This window comes from Microplitis mediator, chromosome 4 (assembly GCF_029852145.1).
Source record: "Microplitis mediator isolate UGA2020A chromosome 4, iyMicMedi2.1, whole genome shotgun sequence".
NCBI lineage: Eukaryota > Metazoa > Arthropoda > Insecta > Hymenoptera > Braconidae > Microplitis > Microplitis mediator.
In genome coordinates this window covers 9,469,628-9,495,667 of record NC_079972.1, presented here as the reverse complement: position 1 = coordinate 9,495,667, position 26,040 = coordinate 9,469,628, and the positions used below count along the sequence as shown (strand labels likewise).

At 31.0% G+C, this 26,040-nt stretch overlaps 2 protein-coding genes across 7 annotated transcripts in view; both read left to right on the top strand.

Annotated features, from left to right (window-relative positions):
- Window positions 1-26,040, top strand: part of LOC130666554 (uncharacterized) — a 255,052-nt gene extending 229,012 nt beyond the window's left edge. For all 3 annotated transcript variants that reach the window (XM_057467666.1, XM_057467668.1, XM_057467667.1), the window contains one exon: window positions 25,557-26,040. In XM_057467666.1, coding sequence (XP_057323649.1) covers window positions 25,557-25,817 — 261 coding nt within the window. In that variant the 3' untranslated portion in view covers window positions 25,818-26,040. The remainder of the gene's footprint in view (window positions 1-25,556) is intronic.
- Window positions 2,846-4,613, top strand: LOC130666555 (uncharacterized). Of its 4 annotated transcripts, none has more exons than XR_008989699.1 (4): window positions 2,846-3,052; window positions 3,138-3,728; window positions 3,829-4,021; window positions 4,386-4,613. XR_008989699.1 is itself a non-coding variant. In XM_057467673.1 (4 exons), the coding sequence occupies exons 2-4, from the start codon at window positions 3,707-3,709 to the stop codon at window positions 4,387-4,389; spliced, it is 237 nt and encodes a 78-aa protein (XP_057323656.1). In that variant the 5' UTR covers window positions 2,874-3,052; window positions 3,138-3,706; the 3' UTR covers window positions 4,390-4,613. The 4 variants fall into 4 exon arrangements, 3 of the variants coding, with proteins under 3 accessions (XP_057323652.1, XP_057323656.1, XP_057323655.1); XM_057467673.1 differs by having other exon boundaries at window positions 2,874-3,052; window positions 3,811-4,021; XM_057467669.1 differs by having other exon boundaries at window positions 2,869-3,052; window positions 3,138-4,021.

The window sequence follows — 26,040 nt, the reverse complement described above, 5'->3', positions numbered from 1 at the left end:
AATTCGACTTATGATAACTATTGATTTGATACAAACTTAATAATATTAATTAAAAATATTTCTATAATTATTTCATTGTAATTTTTTCAAATCTTTATTGGTTAGTAATTTAAAAATATCCCTTGTAAAAGTACTTGGGAGTTGGATTTCATTGAAAATATCATTAGTAAAACTAATAGCATTAGATAACAATGTTTTTCGTCCTAATGCTTTTTTCAAACGATAACTTATCATTCCACCGTATAGTGGAAAAAGAGATGGAATGTCCAAATCAAAAATATCACTACCACTAACATACTTTAAACTAACAGCCAATTTGTGCTCACATTTATTACAAAGAACATTATAAAATGTAACATTGCTCGTACAAACATATGTTATCTTCATTTTTTCTATTTCACTTAAACACTGATCGCGTAATTCACCGAATTTTTCCCCATTTACGATTGCTAAATTTTGTTTATTGATATAAAAATTCGCCGCACTGAGTTTTGCAATATGTTCGATAATTGCGTCATTAACTTTTGGTGAATTATTTAGATTTGAAGTAAAAGCTGTTTCACCATCACTGTTTATTAAATTGATATCAACACCAGCATTTAGAAGTTGTCTTAGGATCTTATCGTCGATTGCAAACTCAATTGCGTAATGAAGCGCTGAATTTTCACACACTGTCACTATATTTTGATCAACCATACTATCATTAAGGATCAATTCTACTGCTTCCGTGTTCAGGCATTTGACAGCAAAATGTAGAGAACTTCCTATTGAAAAACCAAAATCACTTACACTATTAACATCTGCACCGTATGCCAGAAGAAGCTTTGTAATTAGTAAGTTATTTTCACTAATAGCACAGTTTAGTGGTGTTAAAAAAGTAGTAACAAGATTCGGATCTGCATTACTTTTTAAAAGTAGCTCCACCATTTCTTCTTTACTTTGATCAACAGCAATTTGTAATGGTGATTTGGCAAAACACAATTCATAAAGAATCAATGTCCTATTCACATCGTCGTCTCTTTTCAATAAAAACTCAGGAATATCTTCATCATTTTCAAACACTGGATACCGGAAACGAGTCACATAAGGGTCCACAAGTACCCGAGCATTAACATCTGCCCCATAATTTATTAGACTCTCAGTTATAGGCAGGTACTTCATTATGACAGCAGTATGAAGAGCTGTACCCCAGTATCGGCTTTTTGGATGTACATCAGCTTTCTTGCGAAGCAGATAATCCACCAATTTTTTATCATTGTTGAAAGTTGCGATCTGAAGCAGCGTTAAACCACCCATGACTGGAACCACTGTATCAATATCTACGATAACTTCTTGTTCAATCAAGTTGCAAACGTATTCGTAGGTATAATTTAAACGGTTTAATTCCATTGTAATAAACTTTATTTAGTCAATAATTGTCGATTTTCAACCAATAAACTTATGAGTTTACGAACTTTAGCACTTTACTGTTAGAGTCACTGTTCACTTTATAATAATTTAAAGTTAAATTATTAAAAGCCGCTGATTTTGAATTTTGTGATTTTAATACAAGAGTAACTTTCGAGAGTAACTATATAAGCGACTGCTCGTCTCAAGATCAAAAACGATTTTAAATGATGATGTCTATGGTACCTTCCATGGTACCCCTACTCTTAAATATCCATGGTCATAATTTGCCGAGGAAGGGGCAATATAGAGTACTTCCGGAAATACTAAGTTTATGGGGATTCAAATAACGAAATGGAGGGGGGGGCTAGCAAAATAAGCCCCTTAAGTAGTTCTCTTTTGTTTTACTTCTTTCTAGCCCCATCTCATGTTGTTGGTCTCAATATGCCACATTTGTTGAAAATTACAAATCTTTGAATTTGGGGAAAAATGGGCCTCCAAAATAAAAGTTCTGTTTGATTTTTTTTACCCTTTTACTTTTTCTAGTCATCTGCCATGTATTCGTAATCAGTATGCTCCAAAAATAAAATTTTTTAATTTGAGGCAAAATGGGCCCTCGAAGAAATCTACTGAAATTCGGTTATTATTTTATTTCATATGGAAAGCTAAATAATCAATTTTGATGATTTGTATACAGATACATATGGCTTGCCGTATTACTTTTTATGTCTCTCAAATTATTTATCCCAATGATAACTTTATCTAGAAAAATATTTGTTGAATCAAAATGTTAGTCAATAAAACAATAAAAATTTATTTAAAATTTAAATAAACAAAATTACATGGTACTTAAAAACTAAAATCTTTGTCCATATAACTGAAATTTTCTGAAATTTTCTAATCAAATAAATTGACATTATATTTATTGTTTACTACTTTAAGTATAAAAAGAATAAGTTGTCTCGCTGCTCAAGTCTTATAGAATTTAAATGCATTAATTATGATGAATAAACATTATAAGACGAAATAACAGTAACTGATTTTAATTATTTTCATCGCTAAAAATATTTTTTTCTTGCAGAAATAACATGAATTCATGAAATTACTAATAACTCTAATTCGCAAAATTTAACTGTAGCATTGATATATATTGTAAAAGCATAGTATTTTTACTGCTATTGAAACTGCCAAGTCCTTTTTTCATACGAAAATTGAAGTATTTTTGAATCAGTATTGATGACAATGTTATAATTTTGCATTTAAATGAAATTTATTAAAAAACATTAACTTCTCCCAGTGAGAATAATTGTGTCATTAATATTTTCGACGTAAAAATCCCAAAGTCCCATACAGGTCATTTAAAGTTCCGAACTTGTACTCGGAATTATTTTTTTTCTCCTAAAATTTAAATAGCCCATTTAAGGGGTTAGGGGTAGTCAGAATTTTCAAAAAATCGATTTTTTTTTTTTTGCATTTTCTTAAAGTATAATATTTTTAAAATATTGTGTGAAAATTTGAAGTGAATCCGACAAATTCTTTTCGAGTTATTTAACAATGACCAAAGGACGCTCGGGTGCTACGTGGCATTCGAGAGCAGGTAGCTAGAAACAGCTGCAAGCAACCGACCTTTCGGGTTTCATTGCCATGAATATCTCCCCATTTTAATGTATGTATAATTATATATATATATATATATATATATATATATATATATATATATAAATCCTTCTACATATATTCACAATTTGTAGGTAGTACAAGAACTGAAAAATAATTTTTGGTTGCCAGTATACCTGTAGTCGTTGCACTGATCAGTCGATAGTTTTGTGATAAATTATTTCTCAAGTGAATTAAATTATTAACCATGGGACGTGATTCTAGAAAGGTTTCAAGAGAACTTCGGAGTTCTGAAAAAATTAATAAGTCGCGTTCAGTCAAAAGAAAGAATGTTTTTAATCCGAAAACAGCCGAAAGTGATGAAAGTATTCAGAGTACATCTTCTAAAAAATTAAAACAAAACACTGAAGATGATGTACCTGAAGACAGCAGTACTGAATTTCGAATAATAAATTTGATGAAATTCGAGTGATGAAAAACCGAATCATGATATGTGTCCAAAAGGCGAAGAATCTTGGTGCTCTTACCAGCGCGCTGAAGCAAGAGGAGAGCTTGATACCTATTCTCACGATTATTCTCCCTTACCTTCTGATGTTTTAAAAGCTATCAAGCCTATATACGAAGGTCTTAGTAATGAAAATTTACTTTCAAGATGTGTAGGTGGATTCAATCAGAATAATAATGAAAGCTTTAACCAACTAGTATGGAAAATATGCCCAAAAACGGTAAATACTAGTTTTACTGTCGTACAAATAGCTGCATACGTTGCTATGTGTATATTTAATGAGGGTATAAATTCATTATTAGTCTTGATGAATACACTAGGACTTAATTGTGGGCCTAATTCTCATCGGTATGCAGAAAGAATGGATGCTGCACGTATCAAAGTAGCAGATAAGCGCGCTAATGATAACACCCGAGAAGGTCGATTGCAACGTAGGCACCAGCAAATCAATATTTTGGAAGCTGCTATGACGGCTGAAGAGCTATTATATGGTCCAGGAATAGATGACTCAGTGTAAGTTATTAAATAATTCTTATAATTCGACATAAATCCATAGCAAAACTTTAAATGCGTTTTTCTCAAAACTATGTTTTCTGAACTGGTGATCACTGTAACTTAAAAACTGCTCGGTAGATTTCAATAAAATTTATTGTACTTTTGAAATACATTAAAAACTCGTGCCTGATCGAAGGATTTTTTTTTTTTTCAAAAATTTCGATTTTTTTTTAACAATAAACTGTCGGTTTTTTTCTCGAAAATTTGAAAAAAATTTCCTGAGGCCTCCATTTTGTTAATTTCGAAAAAAAAAAAAAAAGCTTCGATCAGGCACAAGATTATCTATTAATAAAACTAATTTTTCTTGTCCGATTGATTTTAGATGAATCTCCAAGGACTTATGATGATCACCGCAAAGGACTTCGGGAGGAACGGGCTCTACAAAAACAGCGATAACTTTTTGAATTATTAATTTTTTTTTTTGAAATTTTCGTGAAGTCAAATCGAAACGTGTTCTAATAAAGCTATGTTTTTATTTTTGTCAAATAAAGTAATTAACTACAAAAAAAAAATTATTGAAAATCATCATTTTTTCAGGCCTCTGAGTACCCCTAACCCCTTAACAATAAGGAATTTCCAATAGGCTTATCGTCTCGACTATTATAGACATTATACATATATTCCAAATATTTACATTGTACTATTGTTTAATTTTATATGAGTGTCATTAACATAATCCGAGATATTTTTACCTAACTCAGGTCTATCGTAGACACAAAAAGTTGTACCGAAGCTTTATTGACGACACTCATTGGTGCTCAAATACAAATTCAACAGTAGAATTGTTTATAGATAACATTTATCTCTGAATATGGATTAACATAATGACATTACTGGCGCCTGAAATTGTTATTTCATTTTAACGATTCGACAACGAGGAACGTTTAATATATCTAAGACGACTATAGCAGTCCAGGTGATAGTCCTATCGGTAATCCCTTATTGTTAAATGGAAGAAAGATGTCTGAGATAATTGTAGTTATTGAGAGATAGTCTGGACAACTATGATAGTCGAGACGATGGCATTAGTACAGAAAAAAAAAAAATTCTAAGAACAAGGTAATACCTTTATGACGCCTAAAATTTTGCTTTAATTTTAATGATTCAACAATGGAGAACATTTATTATAACTGAGACAACCATAATGTCTATAATAGTTGAGACGATAAGCCTATTGGAAATTCCTTATTGTTAAATTGGCTATTTAAATTTTAGGAGAAAAAAAAAAAGAATTCCGAGTACAAGAAAATATTAATTGCACAATTATTCTCACTGGGAGAAGTCAATGTATTTTTATAAATTTCATTTAAATGCAAAATTATAACTTTGTCATCAATACTGATTAAAGACTGTTGTCTCAGCCCCAAGAGCTCGAAAACATAAGTATAACTACGTTTTCAAGCTCTTCGAGCTCGAAAATACCTTTGTTTCTCTTTTCTTATGAGCTTTTCAAGCTCAAAAGGGGTTACGGCTTATGTTAAAGTTTAAAAATTTAGAATCCAAAATAATGAAGGAATGAGTGTTTTTTATATATTTATTCACAATTATATTCAATAATTAGCTCAAAAATAAGTATTTACGTGATACGTTGTATCTACATCGTGTAAGTATATCGTGATACCAGCGAACATGACGATTTTTTAGCAATCACTTTCAATGACTTATGTAAAGAAGAACATATTAGTTTTGAGTAATTAAGTTCAGTTATTATGATGTTTTTCAATGGAAAAAGCAGATATAGATTTTACATTTATTATTCCGTTAACAATATCTCTCGAACGGATTATCTGATTGGGACGTTCTTGGCAGCAATCGAATGCTTTTATCGAGTTCTAGAGCTGATTAGATTTTGGAATTGATCGATTTGATAGATTCCGAAATATCCACGAAAAACGAAAAATAACTATTTTTATCCATTCTTTCGTCGACGATATCTCTTGAACGGATTATCCTATTGAGACGGTTAAGGTAGCAATCGGTATGTTTTATTGAGGTCTAGAGCTGATGAAATTTTAGAAATGATTGGTTTAGTCGTTTCGACAATATTTGCAAAAAACCGTTTTCTACTGTTTTTTTCGTCGACGATATGTTTCGAACGGATTATCTGATTGAGACGTTCTTGGTGGCGATCGAAAGCTTTTATCAAGTTCTAGAGCTGATTAGATTTTGGAATTGATCGATCCAACAGTTTTCACAATATCCAAAAAAAACGAAAAAAAAAATTTATTTTTTTTCGTATTTCTTAAATATCTCAAAGTTTATTTGACGAAATGGTCTAAAATGTTTTTGAAAATCTAAGTTCAGAAGATATCTGTCGAATGCCGCAAGAACCATCTAAATCGGTTCATTCATCAAAAAGATATGAGAGGACACACACACACACACACACACACACACACACACACACACACACACACACACACACACACACACACACACACACACACACACACACACACACACACACACACACACACACACACACACACACATACATACATACATACATACATACATACATACACACATACACACATACATACATACATACATCGCTCTGAAAATGTCAGAATAGCATCCTAGCACCTTCAAATGTCGACAGATGAAAACCCGGTTTTTGAAAATCGGGGTGAAACCAATAACTTCCCGAATTTTTTGAAAATCGTCGATTTTCTCAGCGGGAAGTTAAAAATAAGCGATTACAACGCGTGGAATCGAGGTACTAAAAACTCTGTATATCTATTTGTGAAGAAAAATGGCGAATTTGTTATTAGTTGAAACCATCAATTTTGGGTTTTTATTCGATTATTAATTAACGTGACGGTTTACATTAGCGACATTCGAAGGGGTACCTGAGAATTGAATCCGAAGCTAATAAAAAAAAAATCAAAGTGATTCATCAACTCTTTCAAGACATATCGTGTTCACATACGTACAGACCAACTGACGTCAAAGTAAAATATTTTTCAATTACCTTTTTTTTAATAACAGTCTAAAGAAAAAAACTTATAACTATGTGACAATTATTCATTGGAGTTTCTTTTTGCTATTAGTGCTTTTTTTTAAATTAAGTGCTCTATAAAATTAGTGATGATGATTGAAGTTGACCGAAACTCTGTTTTAAAATTTGGTGACAGTAAAGCACTACCTCCCGCTTCGCGTTCGAGGTGTGCAAAACATGAAAATGTTTTGGAACTCATAATTTGATAGCTGAAAAAATTGTAATTTCCAAAAATGAAATATTAATTTATTTTAAAATCTTTTATAGAAAATTATAATTAAAAGTAAAAGAAATATTTAAATAGACCAATCACTGCAGTAATAAAAAAGTTAAAAAGTCTGAATAATTTTCCGTAACTAAAGTAGAATCAACTTAAGTTAATTTAGGTATTTAAGTGACTACAAGTTTAAAATTTAAACTTTTTTACACACTGAAGATCCCTTTGATCCCAGTTTATTATTAGTACAAGAAGTGTACCCGCACAAGCTTTGGAAAAGCTCAAAAGTTGTTTGGGATAGACGTAAAACAGAGTTGGGTTTCTACACAGTGCATGGTTCTCGAAATTTAACGGACCCTGACCTCTTCTTCTCCTCCTTTCGTTCATCTCCTCGAGGGAAAGCTTAATCCCACCGTGGCAGTTTCTCAGAATCTTGAAATTACTGTGTTGGACTTTCTGAGAAGTCTAAATCGATTTTTCGTTAACTCGAAACTTTAAAAGCTATGGGACTCTTAGACAAAGCTAACAGTACTAACTATACACCTGTATGCTGTTTCTGTTCCTTACTTAACTCAACACACATCCTTACACCACACCGCCATACGAACGTACAAGTAACTACTGTTAGATATAATACCAGAGTCATCGATTTATAACTCGAGCGTGACTCTGTCGAATTATCAACTCAACATAACAACGATTGTATCGATAATTTAATTCAATTAAATCAATACAGTTTATTAATTTCAGCAAATAGCACAAAATACTTTTTTATTAATTAAATAAATATATAAAAAAATTACTCGAGTTACTTTTATTGCCTTGAAACTTTTTTCCAGTGCAATTGCAAGTCTAGACTCGGAGCTTTTTATTATTATTATTAATTTTTTATTACTTTAATCCATAGTTTTATTTAATACTCAAGTTGTTTTATTTGCGTATTATTCCAATTAGTGTATACACGCTCATATGTTGGTTACAATGTAGAGTTTGTTGGTATACAGTAGCCTAGAGTCGTTTAGCCAATCCCAGTTGATTATCGACGTGTATACTATAGACTGCAATGTCAATCACTCAATAATCCTTGTATGCATTGTATGTTTAGTAAGAAAAATATTCAGTAATTACATAAATATGGATTTTTATTAATTTTTTTTTTACTTTATACATGAATGAGAGAGCACTGAATTATGGAAAATTATTGTTTTTTTTTTATTTTTATTTTTATTTAAGATAAGAACTGAGTTGATCAAAAGAACGGAGGATATTTGAAATTTATATTTATTTTATTTAAAAAACGTGTCGGGAAAATTGATACTTTTTTTAAAATTCATTTACGTTCTAGCATTTTAAATTTTTATTGCGATACTTGAATATTTGTTACGATTAAGTCTTTTTTTTTTACTTTTTTACATTCGTGTTGATGTTTTACAAATTTTTTTTAATAATTGTGAGATTTAATCGAGAGAATTTTATAGAAAATTTATGTAGGCACTTAAAAATCTCATAGATTCCCTTAGAGAAAAAATGAGAATCCGACCAAAATTTTTGATTGACATTAGAATTTTTTTTCTGTTATTTTCGGTAAAAATAAGACATCGGCGAAAGAAATTGTCGCTCGAAAACTTTTAATAAAAAAGTTCCAAATGTGTCAAGTCGGTTTAAAATAATTAGAAAAAAAAACAGTTATCTAGATACCTTCAGTCTGTCAAGTAAAATTTTCTACAGAGAAAGAAGTAGACTTTAAAAATTACTCGTTGAATACGTAATGAAGTTACAAGTCGTTCAGTTGAGATATTTTTACATTTGAAACGGCAAATTTTTAATTTTGTAAGAACAATTATATTTGCATAACAATTCGGAGGGATAGTTTAAAATTTTTTAATTTTTTAAAAAAAATTCTCAGGTTAAAAAATAAAGTTGTCAAACTATCATTAACTGCCGACATTTCTAAATAAAAGACTAAGTTAATGGTAAACATAATCAATTCTGGAACATGGAATATTTTTTATAAGTATTGTCCATAAATAAAAATATTCCAACTCTATGATTTAATCTATTTTTGTCTTTGCAAATATTTAGAATAAAAATTTTTCCAAGTTCAAGAACCAATCTAATTTTGTTTGCCCGTAACGCAACGGTTTTTCAAATTAACAGATCAAAAACAGCTTAAAATTTTATGTACCTGAAGGTCGGAAGGTTTCTCGTGAAACGAAAATGAAAAAACAAAATGAAAAGTAAATAATCGACTGGATCTAGATGATCGAAATGTTTCACATACGCACTAGTATGTCAGCAGAAAATTGGAGGCCATCCCCAACTACCCCTTAAGCAGTCAAATCACAAATTTTTAATTTTCGTTGCGCGAAAAACCTTCCGATCTTCAGGTACATAAGATTTTTATAAAAGATCAAAAACAGATAAACTAGTTCAATTACAGACCACACAGAAGATTTGTATAGGTTATAAAATTGGATGCATAGATGATTCACCCATTTCGGGAATAGTAATATTGGCCATAGTTGTCCCCACACGGAAAAATCATATATCCGTATATATTCAGATTTGCCCGAATATATACGGATATATAATTTTTCCGTGTGGGTATGGCCGTCAGGCCCATACTGCGTTGCCGTATCCACATTGCTTCTGGCCGATAGACCTAGTCTAACGACATCTATATAGTTTTGGTGGTAATACGATAGCATACATTGATTGACATGCCAGAAATTATGGCGGGAAAACCAGTAGCATTGTGCTCTCGGCATTGTAGTATGCGTCTCAGGGCCATGCTGTTTCGCCGTGCCTGCTATGCATACGTCTGAGCAATACAATAGCTGCAGTACTGTACTGTATGGTAAATAACGCCATACTTCTGGGACTCGTTACAATACTGTCTTGGAATATTTCACATACTATTTTAGTATCCGTCTTGAGACCATACCAGCATGGTGTTGAACGCCATGCATTTCTTACCGTGCAATTAGCCCAAATTCAATCCAGTTAGACTAAAATCAGATCAAATTTCTCGACCCAGGTGTTGTAAGACACAATTGCTCCATTTTCATGGTGTTCCACTTTTACAACTTAAAAAAAAATTTAATTGAGAGTCTGTTTTGCCTCTTGAAATTTTAATTTATGAAAAATTCCAGGGACCTATTTTTCTCCTTTTTTTCTCTCTCTCTCTCTCTCTCTCTCTCTCTCTCTCTCTTTCTATATATACACATTTTAAATATTAATCGCAAATATTTTATCGTTAATAATTAAGGTCACACAGTGTGTTACCACGAAATATATCGTGACTGTTAGCATTTCGATAACACAAGTACAATACTGTTAAAGTGCTATAAAAAATTATAAAACATAAAATAATAATAAAGAAAATAAAAAAATATTTAAAATAATGAATTTGCGAAAATAAAATCACGCGATTACATAATTTTTTTTTTAAATAGTTTGTTATTTTAGAAAAAAAAAAAACCATGAGTACTAGAAGATAGAACACTTGGAAAAACTTTAGATAAGCAGTACACTAAATTATCAAAAGAAGCTCTTAGCTCCGTAGTGCCGTTCGTTCCTTAGCGAACAAGAGAAAGAGAAAAAGAGAGAGGGAATAACGTTACTTTTGTTGAAAGACGAGGATCGTGGGGTGAAGTAACGGTTGCCATTCTTCAACTATACCTCACCCCCGCACATACTAGTGTGGTTAAGTCTTTCGAAGGATAAAATATATAGGGAAAAATTCCTTATCTAGGTCACAAAAGTCTACAAGAATATTCTCACCCACAAATCGATTAATCGATCATCAAAAAATCACAGGACTATAGTTTTTTTTTATCGTCATCATCGTCTTCCTTTATCGAAGTTGATAAAAATATTAAGGACACGTGATTTTTATCTTGCACTAGAAAATCATTTTTTATGATTCAAGTCATGGAGATGTTCTCATTTGAATGTTATCATTATAATCATAGCAGTTTTTTTATCTACCATAAAAAAATATAAAAATCATTAGATATCATTATTTTTATTTTTTTAACTAAAAATTTTTCAAGATAATGATCTTTATGATTATAATTATTTTTATATTTTACTAGTGATAGCCTTCGTTTTGTTGGTCGTCTATTGAAATTTTTATAAAACATTTTTTTTTTTACCAAGTTCTTGATTACATTTAAATATCCGCGAAAAAAAATATTAAGACTTCAAAGTAAATTTTTTTTTTAATACTTTTATTTAATGATCTAAATATCCCATTCAGTTTAAAAAAAGAAAATAATTTTATTTATTCAGTACAAAGTAATATTTTTTTACTATGGAATTAAAAATAATATTAGTATCAAATTTTGAATCGATTAATGATAATGGTCAAACGTTTTTCATTAGCTAACAGTAAATACATAAAGGTCAAGTCGATGGTATATTATTTTCAAAGCCGTCATATATTTTCGTAAAGAGGACAGAAATAGTATATTACATACCTAGGCCAGTAAAATAAGAAAAGTCTCAAATCACATGTAATTGTTGGCCGAGGCGAAGCTGAGTCCATTTTTATTGGTTCCGCCATGATATCTCCCCAGACGAAATCTCCCCGACAAAGTCTCCCCACGACAAAATCTGTCGAACACGATCTCTATAAACGAGATCTTATAATAATCTATGTAATTATAATGATTTCTTCACTTACGATTGGAATCGTATTCAGGTTTTTTTTCACATTTTATGTGTATATCTTCAATTAATACACGATAAGGAATGCATGGCGTTCAACACCATGCTGGTATGGTCTCAAGACAGATGCTAAAATAGTATGTGAAATATTCCAAGACAGTATTGTAACGAGTCCCAGAAGTATGGCGTTATTTACTGTACAGTATAGTACTGGAGCCATTGTATTGCTCATACGTATGCATAGCAGGTACGGCGAAACAGCATGGCCCTGAGACCCGTACTACAATGCCCAGAGCACAATGCTACTAGTTTTTCCCGCCATAATTTCTGGCGTGTGAATCAATGTATACTATCGTATTACCACCAAAACTATATAGATGTCATTAGACTAGGTTTATGTGGATACGGCAATGAAGTATATGCCTGACGGCCATACATTGCGGCGTCCGCGAAAACTATTGCGAATGTTACTATTCCCGTAATGGTCGAATCATCTATGCATACAATTTTACAACCTATGAAAATCTTCGATACCACACAGTATAGCGTTCACGCCCATACTGGTATAGTGATATCCGCAAAATATTTCTTACCGTGTAGAATGTGTTACACATACATGTATGAAATCATGGGAAATTCCCAGCCCAAATTTGACATCATCGTCAATTGCAAGAACTTGACATAATTTTATCGCGAAGTTAATCAAAATCACTGAACGTCAAATTTTCGAAGTTATAGTATGGCTATCAGGGATTGGACTGATAAAAATAATTTAAAAAATTTTATTTTAGAGAGATTTTGTCCAAAGAGATAAAATCGTGTTACTTTTTTATTCCTATTGCTCGTATGAAAGTGACATTAAGAAACTGTTAATTTTTCATCGAGTAAAATTTTTTTATTATCAAATAAATCTATTGAGAATATTTAAATTGCGTAATTTCATTGTGTTAATTTAACACAAATAAAAAATTTTTTTACTGTGTACACTCAGTAATTTTTATAATAAATGACAACAAGACGTCGTTAAATTTTTTAGTAAAAATCTTTAATTTAAAAGTCAAAGAAATGAATAAAAAAAATAAAGAAAAGACAAACGATTGCAGCAAAGTCCTGGCGTTAGGGAAATACGATGAAAAGTCGCATACCAAAAATCGATACGTTAGACTTGGCAATAGGGTGGTTTTATTGGCACTGTGCCAATGTTACCTATCTATGTGGAACACCTGGACGTATATATTTATCCTAGCCAAGAGCTCTCGACGGCTAGTATAGAGCTCATGTGGTTAGTAGAGAAAATAAATATGCATATATAAGAACGTAAGTTTTCGCTGGCGCCCAACCTGGGGCGAATCTAACTGTATTCAGTATTCGTGTTGCTGCAGCAATTCATTGAGGCTTGACGATGCATTAGAGCATTTTCTTAAACGGTTGAAGCTCTCTGCAAGCTTTCTTTGACTGCCGACAGAAACCGGAAAGGTGACTGCTACCTGAAACCCTGAGGTAGTAAACGCGCCTAGTCAGCATGCTCCGGAAATCTCGATTTATGCGCGAACGCGCGAATCTATTTGTTCTGAGTAAACTCAGCTACTTAAATAGCTTGTTTAGGCAACTAAGACTCACTCATTATCATGTCGCCGTGAATATAATTATAATTATTTTTATTTTTTATTAACAAGAAAAATAAATTTTTATTTTAATGGAAATATAATTAAATACAAGTTATTTATACAATTTGTAGAACAATGAATTCATTTGTATTGAGTATTTGAATAAAAGTAAACTCGAGGAAGAAAAAGCCGATAAGAAATAATAAAAAAAGAAAAATGAGAAAAGAAAGACGTAATAGTCTGACGTAATCATTGAGCCAACTACTTAACAAAGTAAAGAATGAATAGAGAATAATAAAAAATGAGTATTGAATCGAAGTAATAGGTCAGGTTGTTTAAAGAAATTGATTACAAAGTCTCTTAAGTCGAGTAGTTGAGTTTTAAATTTCCATAATGACAATGATATTCTGTTTCATTAATTCAGACTCGGGGTGACAAGATCTCCGATAGACTTGTTTGTGTCGGTCTTTAAATACAGTTATTATTATTATTATTTTATGATACTTTCATTTATAGCTTTTCATGCTAAACATCCTCAATAAAGACAGACATACTAACAAGAATACAAAAGATCCTCATGCATAACTGATAACTCATGACTCATGACATTACCATTTACGAACGTTATCTTAATGAATATGTCATATCACATGTTTAGTATATTCTACTTGCATCTCAACATTTATTTACTTAAACTTAACGTTCCTCATGCAAATTATTGATATATATTATTTATAATAATTATCATTTGTTTTTTATTAATAAAATTTTATTTTAAGTAACAAAAAAATTTATTCAGAATATTGAGCCATTTTTTATATAGTATCGATAGTTATTTTGAGTTTTTTTTTAATTTTAAAACGTTAATGGGGCAAGAAAACTTCAGATTCAAATTCAGTAGAACAAAATACATAAAAATCCTACGCAATCTGAGTCCAAAAAATTTTTATCATCTCGATAATTTCGATTTTTCATGATTTTTTGCAATTTTTTTCGGTTTTTTGCAATTTTTTCAAATTTGAACGGCTCAACGGGCTAATTAACGTTCAGATTCAGATTCAGTAAGTTCGAAATACATAAAAATCATACTTGATCCGGGTCCACAAAAATTTCGTCATCGCTGTGACTGCAGTTTTTCGCAATTTTTTGACTTTTTTGGGGGTTTTTCGCATTTTACTCAAATCTGGAGGGTGACCGGGCCAAACGGACTTCAAATTCGGATTCAGCGGGTCAATGTACATGCCCGTAGGAGGGTCCGGTCAAAAGTACAAACAACTTTATTTTTTTGTGTGCCGGTGTAATTAATCATAATTTTGTCTTTAATTTTTTTAATTTCCTGTGGTGAAAACTGAAATTTAAAAGAAAGGAAAATTATTTATTGATGTTTGATTTTCGGAACTTTAGATTGTAACCGATGATCATAAATCGAGATCTAGGTAATCGTTTTTGATTATTTTCAAGTGGTCCGTCTTGCCCTTACACTTTACAAATTAGGTGAAAATAGGCGCCGTAAAAAGATAAATGAAAAATTTTATAATTTTCAGTTTTCTTAGAAAATAGTTCGAAATTTAAAAAAACAAATTCCTTAAAATTGCAGTCTTGATGAAAATTATTTTCGAAGCCTCTTTGCACTGATTATCCGTTTATTCTGAATGGTCCTTCTCGGTACCACTTCTATACAAAATGAAAAAAAAAGTTTCAAGTAATTCGCGAAATAATATTGACTGAACAAAGTACATCATTATCCTTTATCTTTATGAGATAAAAAAAATTTTTAACAGCATTTAAAAATATCGAGTGTAATCTCTGTAAAATTAAATACAAAGTTACTCGGAAATTTAAATCCATTTACTTGTGTTATTTTTTTAATGTCCTCATTTTACCCCTTCTTTTTCTAAACACACTTTTTTTCTTAACATTACTCTACAAAAGTTTTCTCATGCTAGTTATTTTATCGACATTTGCCTACGTGCTTGGGACGTTATTAAAATTCCTCGTTTCCCCGTTGAGAATTGACGACTCGCCGATTTTAGTCCTGACCCACAGGGGATACCCGTTACTACTTTACGTTCACTTTCTATCCCTTTAATTCCTTTCCCATTCTCTCTCTTTTACTCAACAGCGCTAACTTCTGCTGAATTTCTCATTACCGGCAAGAAAATTAATTCCCTCGGTACACACAAACACGGCCCACTCTACCCCTCTCTCTGTACGGTGTTAGTACTCGTGGCGACTAGACGGTGAGCATGTATAGTTACACAGTTAGTCGCATTTTCAAACGCTATTCTCGACCGTGTAATCGCGATGAGGACTGAAAACTCACTGAAATTACCGTTTGTATCAACACACATGAATTTCTTTTTTTTTACTCGTTAGACTGTACCCATTTTTTTTTTTTTATTACTTGTTTATCACTGTTATTACTATTATTACTATTGTTTTTTTTTTTTTTTTTACGATATGCTCTGTATTGTTGTTCTCTTCTTGCTCGTTATTGTGAATCACGTAGCGCGGAATCTTTTCAAGTAGTGGTTAACGAATACTGATTTGAGAAAGCTTAAAAAAAAAAATTTCCCGGCGATACAAAATAAAACAATTTTTTTTTTATTTTGCTGTTAATAGTTAATAAAATAAATATGAGTATTTAGCCCGTAGTAATTTAATACTTATATTGAGTGACTCAGGATGAAACAATCCCACCTAAAACAGCTCCTCTGTAAAAAAATCGCGCCAATTACACGTTCAATACTTTTTATGAATGGAAAAAATTTACTTTACAAAAAACTATAAAATTTTGAAAACACCAAGTGACTGGTAGCATTGAAAATCATGAGAAAAATCTCAATCATTTAGTCCGTAGTAATTTAATACTCATATTGAGTGACTAACGATGAAACAATATGAATGCAAGCCAATGTGAAATTGTCTGCCTGAGCCAAAGGCGGGGGCTGACATAACTCGTGCCTGCATTCACGTTTCATTCTGTGCCACTCGTATTTTTCGTAAGATCTACCCGAATTTTTAAGCTCAAATGTCTAAGAGGATTTGCCATCTATTCTCTTTTTCACACATATGTGAACAAACGAAACGGTCCTAGTTGCACTTACATTAGCAAATGGAAATTTCAAACAAGCCGTTCTCCGAATGAAATATTGTATTTAATTATTTGGGCCTTTATCTATGAAAACGGTTCATTTGAAAATCACCTGCTTCACTCTCCTAAGGCTAGTTGGAACAAACTAATTGCAGGGATTTTGGCGTATATTTAAATCACGACTTACAATCAAGACAAATTTTACTTATTTATAAATAAAAACTGTCGGTTATTTTCACAGTTAAAATATAATTGACAAGCCAGAAATTTGCAACAAACAATTGACATGCCAATGAGATTCAAGTGAAAATTCAGATTTAGCGGACTGAAATCAACAGTATATTACACACCAAGGAAGAAAAATAGGATATTCCAACCCGTGTATATAATAACCCGCGGTGAACACGTATCTTCAATTAACTAATCAAAACACCTTTTTCGAGACAGTCGTGTATTTTCAACTGGTTACACTCGCACTTACCCGAATATTTTTTTTTAACGTAAATATATATTCGATTAGTAAATTATAAAAGTCACAAGTTAACTAATTGTTGATGGTAGTGAAGCGAAGTTGAGGTTAAATAAATTAATTAAACTAGTAAAGGAGTGAAGGAGATATTACAATAAATAATGTAGCGAGTGTATGACTGATATTACGAAATTTATTATTCATTTGAAATGTTGGTGTAGAATCCGCGCTAGAAATGTTTTGTCTGATAACACAATTACTGTTACTACTAAGTAACTTCTGTGAATGAAATGTTTTTTTTTCCTGTCTTATTGATTGAAGTTCTGTTCATTAAACTACTGGATGAAAAATATAAACGTAAATAAATATTTAAATGAAATATTTACTTATGAAATACTTGTTTTTTTGTAATTATAAATTTTATTTTGTTATGCTCGTTATTTCTTATAAGAAATCTTCAGTTACAATTAGAAAATTTTAATTTAATGATATTGAATTTCAAGTGATAAAATGATAAATTAAGATTTAGGGCGGGGGAGGGTGGAAGGCAAAACAAGGTGCCCCCAAAATTTTATAAAAAACAATATTGTTTTTGAATGTTTTTCAAACATTCCAAAATAACTTTTGTAAATATAATTGAGCATTATTTTGAATTTTTTTGTTAAACTTTTTCGAAAATCGAGTGTCAGTCGAAAAATATTAATGACTTTTTTTTATGATAAAAACTATTAAAAATTTTTTTTTCTTCCTTTGTATCCAATAATTATGTAAAATGTAATTTTTCTTTATGTAAATTACTTTTAAAAAAATTTAATTTAATTTAATTTACTTAATATCCAGACATTTTTTTTCATCTTTTTTAGGAGGTACCCCATTTTGTCCGCAAAAATATAATTTTTTTTTTAACGGCAACTGAAAATTTGTTTTGTTTACTTCGAATATCATTAAAAAAAAAAAAGATTTAACGTATTTGAGTCCTTGAAAACTTAGTATTTCCTTAAATATCCCGGTTTGCCCCCCCTTCCCCCTTCCTATTAATTGTTTTTGAACGAGAATTCAAATAAAAAAAAATTATTGAGTTGTAGGCTACATTCTTTTTAACTTTAAGAGACCGCTACTATTGAAAATGATAAAAATAAAAGTTTTTTTTTTGTTCTTGTGTTAAACTTGAGACTAAACAAGTATATTTACACATCACATATATTTAAAAATATCTTGGAGTTGAAGAAAATTATTTTATAACAGCACAGGCGTCCGCAGTGTAAACTTTATACGCGATGCCAATTTATTTTCCAATCTTCAGATACATTTTTCCCGAAGACTAATAAAGATCCACATTTTTTTCCTTTTAAATTAATAAGAAAAATCTAAAAAATACGCGTTGCCCAGTATCTACCTGAATTCCTCGCTCAAAAAAAAAATGGCAAATAAAAATAACACAATATTTTTTGTTGTACAGTGCTCTATAGAATATATAGAATCAATAAGCTCAAAATAATATTTGTAGATAGTAAAAATAACAACAAATAGAAACAATTTTTTTTTCTGCTTTAATTAAATCACAAGAATAAAGTTCATCGGACCTTAAAAATCTGAATAATTCTGTCGGATATTTTTTCAGTAGAAAACAATTTCGATTGTAAGCAAAAAAGAAATTTTGTAAAATAATTCTGTGAGTTAAATACGAATGTACTCGTAGTACGATGCCGAGATTTCAAATTAAATCGTATATTATTAATCCTGCTTATCAGTGTAATTTTTTATAATAATAATGAACTTTTATATATATATTGCTTTACCTAAATCTTACATGAATGGGAATTTATAAGAAAAAAAAAAAAATACTGCTTTGTAAAATATTTTACGCTCTAAAAAACATGATTATCCGATTGTCAGACAAAAAATTTTAGCGATAGATAGGAATCGAAGCTTATCGCACTGCTATCTATCAAAGCCAAAGGGATTAGAAGTGTACTCGGTAGCTTAAGATCAAAGTCAAAGAAATCGAAATAACTTTCCCGCCTAGTACAGACAAAAGTTTTTTAAGGTACAAACTGCATTGTGTAACGAAAAAAAAAAATATTGATTCTCATTAGTCTGCAATAGTTAAACTCAAATCAACTTTTACGCATTGAAAGTCGATTTTTATTTTTTTTAATGCATTGAATCCAGTCAACGAACTCCAAACTAATTTCCGTTTATCAACAATAAATTACCTCCGACAATTGACTTCAGTCACAAAAGTATTTTTTTTTTTTCTTTCACTTTTAAACAAATTCATCTATTGAAAAAAAAAATTATGCGCATGTTACAAACTCTTTAAATTCATATGCATTGAAAAAAAAATAGCACGGAAATAAAAGGATATTTTTATTTAAGTAGAATCAATAGTAAATAAAAAATCTGAGAAAAAATAAAATATTTAAAATTTTACGAAGAATCGGTTTAAAAGTAAGTTTGTGACACAAAATAAAAGGTTAGTTCCTCGGACGAAATTATGGCGTGCCGCGCTACTTATACGTACTCTCTACTTAATCAATAACGACACAGACTGTCGTTCATATTTAAAATAAAAAAAAAATAAAAATTTAAACGAGAATCAACGAGGCAAAAAAACTAGTAAAAAAGTAAAATAGAAAAAAAAAAGAAAATATAATAAAGTCTAAGAATGACATGCAACGCACTAAGTTGACTTACACGGGGGATTTTAACACGTAAAAGACGTCCGGGAGCCTATAGAAAATGCCTTGTCACGCAATGTAAATGAACCCCTCTCCTAAATAACTCTCTTTGGCCGTTTCTTATTATTTATTATTATATACTTTTTTTTTTTACATATAGCGTTTTTATATCGTTTTCAGTGCTCACGAAAGCCCCAAGATTTGAGCACGATCTTAATCTTAAATTTTACTAATCGTAATCCAAGTGATTTAACTTTACTATTTTAATTTCATTGATAATATTTATTTGTTTCTCCGTAATTTATTTTTAGTTCATAGAAAGAAAACTTTAAGTTTATTTAAGGTAAAAATAGTGATTCATTAAAATAAAATCACTGCAGCGAATGTTGATCTTAATTTATAAATCGAACTAAATTTAGATCAATGTGTTAAATCAAATCTTCAATATATACACTGTAAAAAATTTTCGGAGTGAGCGCGGATTAAATCTGGAGTGATTGCGGAACGAACTTTATTTTTTTAATCCTCTCGGAGTGAAATTTACTCCGGAGGGGAGTGTATTTTAATATTAAAGCTCCGAATCGGAGTGAATGTGGATTCAAATGAAATCTAGATCACTCCGAAATCACTCCGTCGGAAAAAAAATTCCCTACACTGTAAAAAAATCGGAAAAACGGTTGACTCTACGAGAAAATCCCAAAACTTCCCGCTGTTTTCGAACTCTGGGAGCTGAGTCTCGATTATCTGTAGAATTTCTATAGAATTTCTTCGACGGCGATCCTGATCAAATTTAGGACGTCCGATGGATGGTGTAGGTGTTAAAATTTCCCGGTGTTGAAAATATTTTACTCTGTGAATATTTTTACTTATTCGATCACTCCACTTACACAATGATTTTTATAAATTAATTAAATTATCGGTTATTGAAATTGTCATTTCATTTTAACACCGCTCTTTTTACAGTGTATTTACTCCGTATGTACACGGAAAAAAATTTCCTGTTGCTGCAACAGGAAAAAATCCTGCAACAGGATTTTCCTGCAGGTGCAACAGGAGGCAGCCATGTTGCAGCAACAGTAAATTTTTTTCCGTGTAGAGTGATTTTTTCTAAAATTCCGGAACTTTGAGTGACGAAGTGAATTCCAATTTAAATCAAATCCGTAACCACTTCCGTTTTTTTACAGTGTATCGATCAAAAGTTACATAAAATTTGACATTTAAATAATCTGTCAATATATTGAAATAAATCGAGTAATTAAACCGACGACCTCAATCAAAGAGACTAATAGGTCATTATATCATGACATAAATTAAAAATGGAGTAATTTAATTTAAGTTACAAGTTGAATACTTGGAGTAACAACATCAATAACAATAATAATAATAATAATGATAATGTTGATAGAATATTGTGCGATTATTGTAGACGATCGATATGACCAGAGGTCATTGGATGAATCAGCGAGCCGATCAGCTCGGGCCGTTTATCCAACCGCACGACAATTGACTATGGAAATGGATGGACGGTGAAACAGCACGAGTGCTAGGGCACCCGAGAATGAGGATAGATAGTAACGAAAGAGAATACGAGATAGAGGTATATGGGAATGTCTGGTTAAGCTATCATCGGTCTTGCTGCTGGTACTCGAACGATGCTCTAGACGTCGATGTTCCCTTCTATATCTACCTCAGGGCAATCCAATTAACCTATCATTAATAAGAGATTCACATTCGCAGCCTCCAACTCGCCTTGCTCTACTCAAAATCATTATTATTATTATCGGGAAAATGATTACTCCTTTTATCGACGCGTTTATGTATAATATTAATCCTTGATGCAAAATTTGCTAGCTTGCAGCTGCCCATAGCTGTGTATAGGAGAGGGAGGGGAAAATAGGGCAGCTGAAAAATTTTCCTATTTACTTTGAATATCATTAAAAAAATAATCTGAAAACGGCTGACCCTATGGGCCAAACTCAAAATATCCCGCAGTTTTTGAGCTCAGAAAGCTCGAAAACGTTATTATACACAAATTTTTGAGCTCTTCGTACACAAAAAGTGTTTATTTTGTTTTTCAACCAAAAAAAATACATTTAGCTAAAAGAAAAATAATTTTTGTCGTACGATATCTTTGGAACGAATCAATCGATTTGGATTTTCTCGGCGGCAATTAAAAGGGGTAATCAAGGCTCAGAACTGCATACACTTTGAGGCAAATCGGACGAGTAGTTTATGAGTCATATGAACAAAACCTGAAAAAAAATAATTATTTAATTTACATTATTCGTATAACTCGTAAACTACTCCACCAATCGACTCCAAAATCTATTGAGATCTAAGTCTTGATGAGCCCTTTCGATTGCCACCAAGAACCTCAAAATCGGTCGATTTGTTCCAAAGATATTGTATGACAAAAATTAGTTTACACACATCTATACATACATATACTCGGACATCCTCTTGAAAATAGTCAAGATTGCTTCTTAGGATCTCAAAACATCGAGATCTGATGAAAACTCGATTTTTGAAACCAATAACTTCCTTTTGTTTGAAAATTTTCAATTTTTATGGCGGAAAGTTAAAAATATTTAACGCATTCGAGTTCCCGAGAACTTGCTATTTTCTTAATTACCCCGCTTTGCTCTCTCTTATATCTTGGGTCAACAAGATACATCAGAATATATGTGACTAAGCACTAGGTATATAATGGGTCACATGTGTGCATCATTAATTGGCTCTTTAGTTATAAAATAACGCGTGCATAAAAATTTCACAAGCTTTTATGTCCACCCACGGTCATCTCGTAAAATGTTTTAAGTGTATAAAAGATGGTCATTTGGTCTGAATATAAATAGGATATTTAATTAAATTAGTTAAGCAAAAAATATATATATATTATTAAACAGTTAAAATAAAATATAGAATGAAACTAAGTGCATAAAAAATTAATTAATTTTTTGTATGATAATTATTTGTCGGTATTACGGGATTTAAGCTCTGATTTTATAATAAATGGATAAATTTAATAATTGGGTTGTAAAAAATAATAAAAAAGTAATTGAGATGGAAAAATAAAAAAAAAACATCGTAGTTTTTTTTTTTCCTCGCGAAAAATAAAAACCACAAAGAGAGGATTTTAGCGGGAGGAATGAGATCAAAATGCGGTACGGGATTATGGCGGAGTGGAGTGTTAGTGGAAAAGGATGAGAGGGGGCGTGAGACAAAAGGGGTAGGATAATTCCCAGCATCCGGTGAGAAGACCAAAGCTGGGTACAATTAGCACGGGCGATATGTAAAATGAATTATTATCCTGGGTTGGTTTTCGGTGGAGCTCGAGTGTGTGAGTGCTGATAGAGTGAAAGAGAGAGCTCGTTATTAGTGGGTTCCCAGCAGAACGCTCGATTCAATTGTACCAAAACATACGCTGGCAATTAAACTCCCGAATTGACAACCAAATATATTTTTATTTATTTTTCATTTCTGACGTATTTAATTACACTGAGAAAATTCATTTAAATAAATGGGTAAAAAATTAATTGAATAAAGAAATTTTTTTTTTTATTTTTTATTTTGCAATTTTTATTATTTATTTATTTATTATTTTTTTTTTTTATAATTTAATTTAACAAAAATACTAGGTCTCTAGAGAGATACAGAACAAGTTTTAGAATTTTACTCGCCGATTGCAGTATGACTAATTCGCCGGAAGGCAACTAGAGAAAAATCGTAAAAATTAATTGGACGATTGCGTCGAAAAAATTTTATTTTATTTCCTACACAAGTAAAAATGAATCGTATTTTTCGAGATGTTTTCACAAATAATTTTTTACGTTTAAGTTTTTTATACGCGGGCGATAAAATAGTCGAATATTTGAAATAAAAGGATAAATTACAAATAGATAAAAAATAGAGGTAAATAAAAAAAAGTAGTATTGAAAAAAATGATTACGGTATGGCACCTTTTTGAACCTTTCTACCGGAAATTAAAGATTCAACGAGCCGTAGGTAATTCTGGGTAACAGACTCGAGAAACAAGAAAAAGAGAGGGCTGGAAGAGAGGAGGAATCGCGGAGAAATGAGAGTTGGAGAGACGGCACCCGGTTATAATGGAAATCGATGGTGGAATGCGTTAGTTGACCGGCGACTACGTGCGTTGTCATTAACTTCAGCTATGCATTGCTGAATAAATTCCGATTCCATTCCATTCTCTGTCATCTGCAATCTCATTAACTACATCTGTCTTAATGATTAATTATTAATTATAATATCGATTAAATAAAGTACTTTTATTAAAATTTATGAACTCTATAAAATTTAGTGATAATTTAAAAAATTTTACTCTCAATACACTGCAAAAAATTTTTGGACTCGGTGTACTATAAATGAGTCTGTGTACAAATTTTGGTGTGAAAATTACATCAAATATCGTGTTGAATTTAAGCGGTGTGATCTTTTACACCGTCATGCGTGTTAATGTGTAATGTATGATAATTTTGCATTGAGCAAAATAATCATAAAAATATTTAAATGTTAAAAATATTATTTAATATCTAAATAAAATTAAGCTGCTCATTATTTAAAATTATAACGAGTAATACGGAATAGGGTGCAAAAAATTAGATTACACGGTGTTAAAATTACACAGCAAAGTAAAGTACCCGGGGCCATTTTTACGCAAAAATTTTTTCCAGTCCATCATATGAATTTAAAATGCGCGTGAATAAATTTTTGACTAAAAATTTAAATTGTAATTTAAAAAATCTTAAAACCACCTGACCCTGCAGACCGATATCACGAATGTTTGCCCGCGGACATCTAATCCGCGACTTTATAATAATTTATTTACTTTATTTACTCATTTAATTTTCTCAGTATCATGACAAGCGTGGATGTGTTAACATACTATTGTAATTACACACACACAAAACCTTTGAAAAAAAGGCACATTACCGATTTACAACGTCGCGGATTTAACGTCTGCGGATGAAACATTAGGGAACCCTGCAGGCCAATATTTCATTTTTATTTTTCGTATAACTTGTAAACTACATGACTGATCAACTCCAAAATCTAGTCAATTTTAACTCTTGGTAAAAAAAGTTTACATACTCACACATCCACACACACACCAAGACGTCAATCGAGAAATAGTCAGAATATCTTCCTAGGACCTCAAAACTTCGAACTTTGATGAAAACTCGATTTTCGAAAATCGGACCGAAACCAATAACTTCCCTTATTTTGAAAATTCTCAATTTTTATAGCGGGAAGTAAAAATTGTTATTAATTTATTATTTACAAAAATTATTACAAAAAAATTTTTTAAACCTGATTTTAGATTTAAACATTTTTAAGTAGTCCATTTTGCCCCATGTGTATTTTAGTCTTTTATATGTATAGTCTGTAAAAAAAAAAATTTTTTTTATTCTAGTTCAGTCCTCTCTTTTTATTTCATTTTATGCAAAATTACAGTAGGTCCATCTTGCCTCTATTATTAAATGATATGAAGATTTTTTGCAGTTATATTTTATAATATTTGTAAATTAAGCCATAAAATTTAAGCTGATTAATTACGTATCCAAAATTAATTTGTATTCACATGACACGACATTACGCACAGATCAACTTAATGATTAAAAATAAACATTTAATTATTTGGTCTTAAATTAATATCTCAAAGAAATAAATGAAATAAAATGAATATTCAGATGAGATTACACAATACTAATATAATTTAAATGGATAACTTTCAGGAGGAATGCGGTGCAATGCTCCAAGACTTGAGTGATAAAATAAACAACAAACACCAAGAGGTTCACACTCATCCCCTTCTATCCATCTTCAAAATGGCCGAAGTTGAGGTGAAATTGCCTGAAGGCAACGGAGCAACAACAATTGTAATAAAAATGTCTCCATTTAAATTAATATTTATTTTACTTACGACAACACTCATACAGTGTATCTTATTAACAACTTTTAATCACAATCACCTCAATAATGGCTTCACTTCGTGACAGAGAACGTAGTAGACCCCATTATAAATGTTGTATTGAACAAACGCAACAGGAGGTCCATATGATCTCGAGTTATTCTACGAATCTGTACAACAAAGTAAAGCTTGAGGAGCAATTTATAGTAAAAATGTATAAAGTTCATTTTTATTTGTTAAGTATGTCTGGTAATTAACGTACGAATGGAGGGTGAAATAAATCATCGTTATGTAATTTTTTTTTTTTT